Source organism: Leptinotarsa decemlineata, unplaced genomic scaffold, assembly GCF_025532065.1.
Source record: "Leptinotarsa decemlineata unplaced genomic scaffold, Ldec_3_MD MMD2_tig00026294_RagTag_RagTag, whole genome shotgun sequence".
NCBI classification, from domain to species: Eukaryota; Metazoa; Arthropoda; class Insecta; order Coleoptera; family Chrysomelidae; genus Leptinotarsa; species Leptinotarsa decemlineata.
In genome coordinates, this window is record NW_027412674.1 from 7,228,357 (window position 1) to 7,239,788 (window position 11,432).

At 31.8% G+C, this 11,432-nt stretch overlaps 1 protein-coding gene across 1 annotated transcript in view; it reads right to left on the reverse strand.

Moving 5' to 3' along the window:
* rictor (rapamycin-insensitive companion of Tor) overlaps positions 1–10,802 on the reverse strand; it is a 49,138-nt gene extending 38,336 nt beyond the window's left edge. Inside the window, exons 1-7 of the mRNA XM_074180255.1 lie at positions 10,564–10,802; positions 10,457–10,504; positions 9,231–9,390; positions 3,729–3,860; positions 3,480–3,670; positions 3,159–3,381; positions 2,948–3,104 (exon numbers count right to left, since the gene is read on the reverse strand). Coding sequence (XP_074036356.1) covers positions 2,948–3,104; positions 3,159–3,381; positions 3,480–3,670; positions 3,729–3,860; positions 9,231–9,390; positions 10,457–10,504; positions 10,564–10,633 — 981 coding nt within the window. The 5' untranslated portion in view covers positions 10,634–10,802. The remainder of the gene's footprint in view (positions 1–2,947; positions 3,105–3,158; positions 3,382–3,479; positions 3,671–3,728; positions 3,861–9,230; positions 9,391–10,456; positions 10,505–10,563) is intronic.
* Positions 10,803–11,432: the final 630 nt, after the last annotated feature.

Sequence of the window (11,432 nt, forward strand, 5' to 3'; positions counted from 1 at the left end):
CTCCAATGTAAGGTTCACAGTTAAAAGTTTACAAAACCACGACACTTGTTCAGGTATACAAAAGCATCTTCGGGCGCCCGAAGGCATAGTCAAAGACGATATTCATTGTAGAGCTTTCAGTTTCAGAGAAGACTGATATCGTCCGAAAAGAGAAGGAAAACTGTTGAAATATAGAGATTTTCTTTCCCAAGTCCGCAAATTCTACCCAGACCACTCTGCTGAAGTTGTCGTTTTGATTATTGAAGTCACAGCAGTTCCACGAAATAATACCCGTACTATTGCATGGTTCACCCTTTAGCCTAAGACTCCTGAAATATTTTTCTGGCTACGAATTTCATTCCTTGATGGAATTATGCCTTCCCTACTCTCGAATTTCAAGAGCATATAGGCAAAGCAGAAATTTTGACCGGATGTATAAAGAGAGCTGTTATTCTTGGCTCATCCCTTATTGTAAGGGTACATGTACCTTACGATAATGAAGGGAAATTATGGATTTAACAACATATAAATGAGTCCACATATATTTTGTTGAAGCTAATCTACATTAAATTCATTATATTTGTATTTCACAGTTCATTACTAATTCCATTTTAAGTTTTCAACCGTTTCATATTCTGCAATCCTCTATTGTAGGCGACTTTTACAGTTTACATACTTGACTGTCAGTATCACAACACTTCATTGTGAGATTTCCAAAATATAAAACCTCGAAATCCTCATGTCTCCCAACTACCTACACTGTAGGTTCTTCTCCGGCTAATATCACGCTGGATGGTTTGTTTTTTGTTCCATGAAGCAAAAAATGCGTACGACAAGGTTCAATACTAGGTCCGATACTTTTCCTGCTATACATAAACGATTTAACATCTATCGATATAGAAGGAAAATTTAACCTATTCGCCAATGACACCACAATATTATGGCGTGATAAAACTTTATGTAATCTCCACGAGATTATAAAAAAATAAAAAAATTGGTGCAACTCTAATCTGCTGTCTTTTAATGTTTCCAAAACAAATTTAAATCATTCTGCTGTTTCATTGACAAAACATTTCTTTACCAACACAGGACGCGGAGAGGATTATTGAAAACAGACCTAGTACTAAATTTTTGGTAGTAATAACTGACAATAAACTCACATCGTAACCCTCAATAAAAAGCTAGCTTCAGACTGTTTTGCAGTGAGAATAATTTATAAGGATCTTGATTTGTCTGCCGCTAAATCGGCTTATTTCTCACTTGTTGAGTTGCATTTAAGGAATGGAATTCCTTTCTGGGGAGTATGTTGCAAAACTCAAATGCGCAGACAGTGCTCATTAGTCAGAAAAGGGCTCTAAGATTCATGTGCAGTGCCAAAAGTCGAGACTCCTGCAAACCCCTATTTGAATTACATGAAATTTTGATAGTTTTTGGAATCTTCATTTTAGAAACAGTATGTTTAATAAAGAAACATAAATTGATATTTATTATGCCCTTCGTCAAACTAACGACCTAAGATTACCCACACCAGCCTCTACTCTAGTCAAAGACTCTTTATACTATAATGGTCTCAAGATGTTTAATCATTTACCTGACCATATTAAAATTTTAGAGGATGACTGTGTATTTTGAAATTCATTAAAAGAATTATTATGTGGTAGACCCTATTATAGTTTAGAAGAGTTCTATGACAGCTGTCTCTAATTTATTTCGTATTTTTATTAAATAGACAAAGTGCATTTGATTCAGCATTTGAACATTTAAATTTTTTGGTATTATTTTTATTGTATATCTTTAATCAATTTTATATCTGTTTGACTCCTCAAACAGTTTGAGGAGTGCCAGAAGATGACAGTACTACCAACTGTCGAAAGCGCTCGCAGATCATTAATAGAAGATATAAAGCTTCAAATCCTTTTTGTAGAATTTAAAATCGGCACTTGTTTGTGCTTCAAATTTAACTTAAAATGATGCGGCCAACTGCGACCCACTGACGTTCAGTGTTTGTCAAATTCAACTTTTTTTTGAAAAAAATTGAAAAAGTGCATTTGTAGATTGAATTTAACAAAAAGTTACTTGAAAAAGTTGTGTCTACGGCAATTTTATATCCATATGCCAAATTTTATGCAACTAGGATAAAGTTAACGTTTTGCTTATTTTTGACAGATATCCCCTTTATTTTAAAAAACAAGTTCGGTTAATTGTCATCAATTCATGTATACATAACAAACTCATCATGGAGTTTAACTTTTCTGATACATTTTTACTTATACGGACATTTTTAGAGAGAAATTAAAAATTTACTATGAAAATTTTAACATGACTGGTGCAAAGTTTCAATCACTTGGCTATTTTCTTAAACAAACCTTTGCTTTCGAAAAAGCAGAGGCAACTAAAAAAATGCAAATAATTTCGATAGAACTATTATTATTATCATAAATTTTAAACAATAATATTATAGAAAATACAAATGTGCTAGTGTTATTGTGCTAATGTTATTGTGCTAGTGTTATTATTACACTCATAGATATGTATATTAGGTTTCTTATTTCAAATGAAGATATATATAAAATATTCAAGTGTATCACCTACAGACCAGTTTCGAGGTATTACCTCTTCTCAGTGCAGGAAAGATCTGGCAGGCATTTACCAGATCCTACAGTGTATGTTATTGGGAGAGATGAATATTTCGATACTTTATTGTGAAATATTAATTTTCTACTACGTATGTATTTCTCCTCGACAGTCTTTAGACACTAGTTGATCAGAAATATACATACCTGAAGAAGCTGTTGTTATAGTAAAAAAGATCACAATAAAGTGTTGTTCATTACGTATATCATACAATAGCTTCCCAATGAAAGAAAAATTATTGAAAATGTTGATCAATTTTCACCTCTCAGAGTGAGTTGTTACTCCCACAACGATCTAGCGAATGAACCGCCAATATATCAACCATATTACTTACTCTTACTTCTAGTTGTTGTAAATACAACACCTCGACAATAGCTCTGAAACCCCCTTTGTCATTCGGACTACAGAAATGTAAAATACCTGACCAACTCCTCAAAATACTCAGTAAGGCTAGTCTACCACAATTCAATCTCAATTCTCTTTCGTCTCTCCTGAAAATAATTTTACACATTTTTATTTTCATTGACTCAATTCAAATAACTCACTTATTTTTATCTTTAGCTCCGTGTTTGTAATGAAAATCACAAAAGGGGGCAGCAGCACAATGCAGATCGACAGCTGCATAACGTCTAGTAGACGGCTTATCCAACAATAATAACAGAACCCCGCAAAGAGACTCGGCTATTTTAGGTGTCTGACATTCCAGCAAATTTCTAGATATAGCCGTTATTCCACCTGATATAATGAACAGTTTGGTGTTGAGGATGCCTGAAAAAATACAAGTGTATTCACGTGTATGCAACATCTGACCTTGAATAGTGCCGCAATAATTAAATAATTAAGAGTATATACAAACTATTCCTTACCAAGTTCCGACAATGTGGCCAAACAAATTCTAAGCATTCTATCTTTTGCTTCAGTACCTTCGTAGGCCAAAGATACCAAACATCGAGCCAAGGAAATGTCAAATTTGGAGGGTGCTATAATAAGAGACTTCCTTATCAATTTCATAGCCTCTATTCTTTCTACATCATTTCTTAATATAATATCTAAAGATCTAAAACGAACAGAAATCAATACTGCCTATAAGATGAATATCATAAACCAGAGTTTACCTAGTTAATAAATATGGTATTAATAACTTATTCAAATGTACAATATCATTTTCTGTTTTAAGCAAGTGTCGTATACATCGTAGACCAGCCGACCTAATTTGAGCCGATTCATGTATCAGAGTAATTCTAAGGCTGAAAAAACATCAAAAGTTATTTCCTGAAATATATTCTGAATTATTCAAAGCAGTAACAATGTGAAATACATTTTTGTTCAAAAAAATCTTTTAATAAATATGATTTATAACACAGAGACAGTAGTGAATAATGTGAAATCAGATTCAATAATAATAAATACCTGGGTTCGATACACCCTTGAAAATAACCTCATTCTGAATAGAAAAAAATCCAATTATTTACTTTTTATTTACTTTTTACTCCTACAAACACAATATTGAATTGTAATTAAAAGTAAGAGAGATAAAACTACAATAACAAAATAAGCTTAAGAACTACTAACTAAAATGAAACAAAACAGTAAATATAAAAGGAAACAACAAAGAAATCAAATAAATTATCACAATTTTTAAAATGTATACAAGTACCTATAAATTAAGTTACCCAATACCTAGAAATTAATCCGGCTGTGAGAAAAAGTAGGCCCTTATCTCTTTGGCATTTGTTTTAGTAAAAAGATCCACGGTGCTATTTTCAGTTAAAATGTTGCAATGATTTAGCATACGGGCGATTGGCGAGTTATCAGAAAGGCCGATAAAGAATGTTCTCTTGTCCTGTCTACGCAGGTTTACCTTAGGCACCAACAATTTTACATAGTTGACCAGAGATGATCCCTTGTACTTTACGTTATTAATTATATAGTATACAAAAAGAACATCCTGTAATGCACGCCTGCTCTGTAAAGTAACAATGTTAAATTCCTTGAGCATGCTTCTGTAAGACACCATAATGGGATAGCAGCCATAAGATTTGACATAAAGATATCTAAGAAATCTTTTTTGAACTTTTTCAATCAAATCTGCGTTGGTCTCTCCCTGTGGTGACCAAATAACAGAAGCGTACTCAAGATGAGGTCTAACTAGAGCATTGAATAACTTTACAATACACCCAACATCTCTAAAGTTTTTTGTATTTCTAATAACAAAACCAAGAATCTTATAGGCTTTGTTGACAATATATTCATAGTGAGTGTTGAATTTGAGGTTACTTTGAAAATAAACACCTAAGTCCTTACACTCAGACTTACGCATAAGTGGAACGTTTTCTACTTTGTAAGAAGCAGAAATATAGTTAATTTTCCTTGTGAATGTTATAACTGAGCACTTATCGATATTTAAGAACATTTTGTTACTTTCAAACCACCGGCAAACCGAATCAAGATCTTCCTGCAATTTCATGCAGTCTTCTAGGCACGTTATTAGCTTAAACAGCTTAAAATCATCTGCGAATATAAGGCAAAATGAGTGTAAAATGCAGTGAGCTAGGTCATTGATGAAAATTATGAAAAGAAGTGGGCCCAAGTTGCTACCCTGTGGCACCCCAGATGTTACAGAAAACCTGTCAGATAATGACTGCCCCACCCTGACTTGCTGATATCTGTCAAGCAAATAAGATTTTATAAATTGCAGAACTGCCTCAGAAAATCCAAAATCACCAAGTTTCTTTAATAGTATGTTATGATTAACTTTATGATTAACTTTATCAAATGCCTTTGCACAATCAGTCATAATTGAATCAATTTGCTCCTTTTTATTAATAGCTTCAGCAGCAGATTGAGTGAATAAAAAAAGGTTCGTAGCTGTAGATCGATCTGGAAGAAAACCGTGTTGTTGTTCTGCAAATTTAAATTTAAAATGAGTGTAGATGTCATCATAGATGATTGTTTCGAAAATTTTAGCCAATGTATTCATAATACTTATTGGCCTGTAGTTTATGTTCGGTTTTTACCAAAAAATATAAATCCAGATTATGACCTATACTTAACCTCATCAATACAAACTAATGAAACCAACAACTTCTTAGGTTGTTACATTGGATAGTAAGCTCTAACATGGGAAGCACACATAAACACTATGTTCAAAATTATGCACTACATGCTTTGTAATAAAAAATCTGCGGGATACTGTATCAGCAGACATCCTGAAACTATTGAATTTTGGGATGATTCAGTCTACTCTGCAATATGACCAGATTTTATTGATGTTCACTGCCTCTTCCATAATAATAATAATAATAATATTTTATTGGTTCTTCTGGATCATAACTCAATGATATAGAACAAGTCAGTGTAATATGATATAAAAAAACTTATAAAGAAAAAATTATGTACATTAGGATATGAACAGTTATGTAAAATTATATATTAAAACTTATAACTAGGTAAAATTATAATATATTAACAACCCTAGATGACAATCTCAATTCTTCAGTTATATTGATAAGTCATTTATAAACTCTTCAATGGAGTAGTAGGCTTTATCAATCAGAAAGTTTTTTAGGAACGGTTTAAATTTTCTTAGTGACATTTTTCTAACATGATTTGGCAATTTGTTAAATAGCCTGACACCCATGAAAATTGGACTTGATTCTGATCTAGCCAGTCTATGATTTGGTATTTCTAACAATGTTGAATTTCTTGTGCCGTAATTATTTTTGTTTAAGAAGGTAAAAGGTCGCTGATCCGATTTTACAAAAATTAACAGCTGGTACATATAAATGCATGGTAGAGTTAATATTCTTAAAACTTTGAATAGATCTCTGCAGCTAGTACGTCTATTTACACTCTGAATGTTTCTGACAGCTCTCTTCTGTAAAATAAATACCCTTTGTGCCTCACGTGATAGGCCCCAAGCTACTATACTATATGAGATTATTGAGTGTAATTGGGCATGACAGTACATGAGTACCACCGACTTATCTATAATTTTACTGAGTTGATAGATACAGTAACACATAGGCGTTATTTTTTTACATATTTCATTAATATGTTGATTCCATTTACAATCTTCAGTGAGAGTAAGTCCTAGAAATTTTATTGAATTCACCTGTTTCATTAAACCGTGCTGTGATTTTAACAGTAAACTGTGATCATGACCATTTGGGGCATAACTAAATCTTAGGAAGGATGATTTTTTATCATTGCAGATTAATTTATTGCTAGAAAACCAGTCCTGGGCTTTTAAAATTTCCCTGTGAGCCAAGTCTACTGTGGATGTAACATTCTTACCACTAACCAGTAGTGTTGTGTCATCCGCATACATTACAAAATTTCCTTCAAAGTCATTGACATAAATTATATAAAGTAGAGGTTCCAAAATAGAGCCTTGTGGTACTCCAATAGTATACTTTAAACGTTTAGATTGATACTGATCTATATCAACGTATTGTGTTCGATTTTGGAGATAACTTTCAAACCATCTACGTGAGTTTCCCCTAAAACCATACTTTTCCAATTTGTCTAGTAGAATTTTGTGGTCTACAAGATTAAATGCCTTACTTAGATCTAAGAAAATACCCAGAGTTCGATTACCCATATCTAGACTATTACATAGCTCTTTTAGTAGTTTTATTAAGCTTGTGTTGTTGAACGTCCCTTTCTAAAACCAAATTGATTTTCATTGAATAGCTTATGAAGATCAAAGAATGAAACGACTGAATTTGACACCCATTTTTCATAAACCTTTGCAAAAGCACTGGGGACAGTAATGGGCCTGTAATTTTCAACTTGAGTTTTATTTCCATAGATAGATAGGTAAATAATTTATTGGTGTTTTATACATTCATCAGTATTTACACAAGTCAGTACATACATATTAATAAAATTAGCATATGTCAGGCATCTATTAAAATTTTTATAAACAAAAGATGCTTACAATTCAAAGAAAAAGGTTTTTTTATAAAAAACTATTTATATCTTATACAGTACATCTGAGTTATGTCGATGAGCACATTTAAAAACAAAGCAGTAAAATTTAAAAACAAAGCAGTAAAATTTAAAGAACAAGGTTTTTTTATAAAAAGTATATCTTATACAGTACATCTGAGTTATGTCGATGAGAACATTTAAAAACAAAGCAGTAAAATTTAAAACTGGGTATTATAAAATAACGAAAAATGTCTATATGGTTAAAGAACAGTGCAGGAATTCTTCAGTTCTGGAGAAGGCGTTTTTTATTAAAAAATATTTTATCCTTATTTTGAATATGTTATTAGGTAGAGATCTTATTTTTTGTGGTAATTTATTGTAAAGTACCACAGCCCAAAAATTTGGTCCATTTTGACATTTTTTCAAGCGACAGTAGTTTGTACTCAATCTGTTGCATGTTCCCAGGCGACAATACCATAAGAAATAATGGATTCATACAAATAAAAATATGCCATTCAAAGAGTTGCTTTTGAAACTTGTCTGGAGAGGTTTCTTTGTAAAAATAGATTTCTCGTGAGTTTTTTGATATTTCATTTATGTGATGATCCCATTTTAACTCACTGTCAAAATTAATTCCCAAAAATTTCACACTACTTTGCGAATTTGAATAATTTTTCATATTTCTTAAGTTGAATATCGTGTTTTGGGTTTTGGTTTTATTCAGATATAATTTGTTGGCATTGAACCACCTTTCAGTTTGTGACTGTGCTTCAGAGGATAATGTAAGTACCTCATCTAGTTTAAGCATTTGTTTGGATTGTAGTATCGTCTGCATATAAAATATATGATATTGGTAGGTCATTAATGAAAATTATGAATAATAGAGGTCCCAATATAGACCCTTGCGGTACATCAGTTGTAATATTTTTTCATAGTTGTGATACACTGTTTGGAACCTTTGGTGTAGTAATGAATATTACTGGAGTTTAATTCCAACACCAAATCTTTATTTTAACACCTCAACACGTGTTTCGATCACCAAGTGATCATTTTCAAGAGTAAGATCAAATTAGTTTGATCTTTCTGGTATTGCCGTTTCAGTATTTCTACCTTTTCGGAATCCATACTGGCAGTCTGTGAAGATGTTTTAATTCTCAAAATGATGTACAATTTTCTAAGCTATACATTTTTCAAATATTTTTGATATTATTGGTAGCAAAGATATAGCTATAAATAAAAAAGAAGAGGCAATGAACATCAATAAAATCTGGCTACCTGGTTTTACAGGTACACGAACAAGGTCAGGTAATCCAATAAAGAGAAACCAAGTCACGCCCACTAATAATAATATAAAATGAGAGGCAAATACGAGCATGGTAGTTAATGTGGTCAAAACAATGGGAACAACTCCTGCACCAGCTCAGGCACTGAGATTGTTGCCACATCGCCACCATGTTTTCATCATTCAAACTGTATTTGGTTGGACTAAATACTTTGCAATTTGTAACATATCATGCAGACAACTTATTCTGTCACTGTTTTGTGTGTTTACAAGTACTCTGTGTAACAAATATATATATATATATATATATATATATATATATATATATATATATATATATATATATATATATATATGAAAAATATTCATTTGAATGTTATTTACTTTCACAAAATCTTACCAGCATAACAAGTCTTCTATTCGATAACCAATTTTATCTAAATTGTCTTCATGTTTGAGGGTTAATTTGACAAAGGCATTCAAATAGTTGAATAATATCGTCTCTTCCACACCTTTTTCACATATTTTTTCCAAGAGGTTTGTAAAACTTTCATATGGACCTGAAAAAATAACAACTCTGCAAAATACAAGAAAACTAATGATCCAAACAAATTCATTCAATAAGCAATTGATTGAAACCAGTATAGCACCAAATAATAAATGAAATGAAAACCAACAAACGGTTTCTTCATAAATCTTAGAACAGTGAGCCTATTGACCACATATATTTTGCCCACATGAATGAAAATTCACTATATCGGTTAAGAAATGTTTGCTGCGGAAACCATAGAAACAATCAAAAACCTACAATAATCATCTGGGAATAATCATCGAATTTGAAATAAAGGTGTTCTGGATTCCGAATGCATTCTGAGTATGAAGTAAAGTGGCTATCTATTTCCCAATTAAACAAAAACAATATTTATGTACCTGTCACAGGTTTTTTATTTATCTGGATTTGACATCGAATACTACCCCTGCAAACAACATAAATACAGAAATAGATGTTATCAAGTGTGTATAATAAAAATAAAAAGGGGTGAATTCATAGACACAACACTCGAAAAAGCGGACAAACCGATTTAATTAGTCCAATAGCCAGAAACGTGTGCTGTTTGCCTTCCTTTTTGGAGTATTCTGTCCACGAATTCTCCCTTTATTATCATAACATATACACTTGATAACATCTGTTTTTAAATGTGGGACACTACTAGTGTCTCGAAAACCGTCAAATTATACCCAATCTAGAACAAAACCTAGCAACAAAAAGACTACCATGAAACAAATGACACAATAATTGAATCAGTCAGTCGAGTTTGACCCGAACTACTGTTCTGTATTGAATTACCAGAAAACAAAACATAAAAACATTAAAATTCATTCAAGTGATTTTTGGAAAAAATGAAAACTGAAAATAGAATGTTCCACAATTTTTCATCATTATTTTCAAGCGTTTTTTGCAAACCTGTTATCAGAAATGAAAATATTTCAGTTTTCATTACGACTTTCCATTTCAGATTTTTAGAACTTTTGAACAGTTTTCAATCCCTAGGCTAGAAGGTTTTCCCTTGAAACAATTACCATAATTTGAGCAATAAGGAAATGGCTAATAAGTAGAACACTTACTAAGATCCTGTAATAACACCAGCACATCTTCCTGTTTATTTTGCTTTACTGAAAAGAACATTATTATTAGAAATTATTAATTCTTCATTTTCTGAGAATGAACTTACTTGACCTATTATATCTGCCGGATCTTATGTTTTGAATTTGATGTCTGATCATCCAACTTCTCACAGCCATGTTGAATAGCCTTTAAGTACCTTAAATTAGTCTTAAATTGACAAATATATACTTGTACATTATTATAGGAACGTTTTTTCGAACACCTCATCACATTTTATAACATTATTTACAAAACTGAAAAAGGTTATGTACCTTTGACATGACAAGCAACGAAGCAACATGAACTTTGCTTCGCAAGAAATGTCTAAATTTTGATGGAATACAAATAGGTATAGGTTAGAAATTCAAATTACTTTACACCATACTTCGACATAATATGTCGATGACGCCATACGGCAGATAACCCATAATATAAGTAAATAGGTGTAGTATAATGTAATATGGCAAATTGTTGGTAAATTATTCAGTTATATTTTCAAAAATGTTTTAACTTTATTTTTCTATTAACATATTGAGGAAATGAAGCATAAACTGTAAATCGGTATCTAGATTCTTAAGGCTGGATCAATGTCTAAATTTAAATATTAACATTGTCTAAATATTAAATTGATTGTCTGTCTTGGCGTGATAGGACGTTAATGTGATGTCAAACTAGGATGTGACGATATCATATAACACTTGTCAGTTTGATATCCAAGTATAACCTTTTGTAATTCACCGGCTTTCAATCGAGATGAATCTGATATACACAATCATACTCCTTTGCTTGATGAATTATTGTTCGAAATGTAGTAGAAATATAATTAACTGTAGAGAGAACAGAGATTTGTTTTTTTCGGTGGTTTCAATATTCATGATGTCATGTACAATACAATTGATTTACGAGTGTCTGAATCTACAATTGTTTGTGCAACCC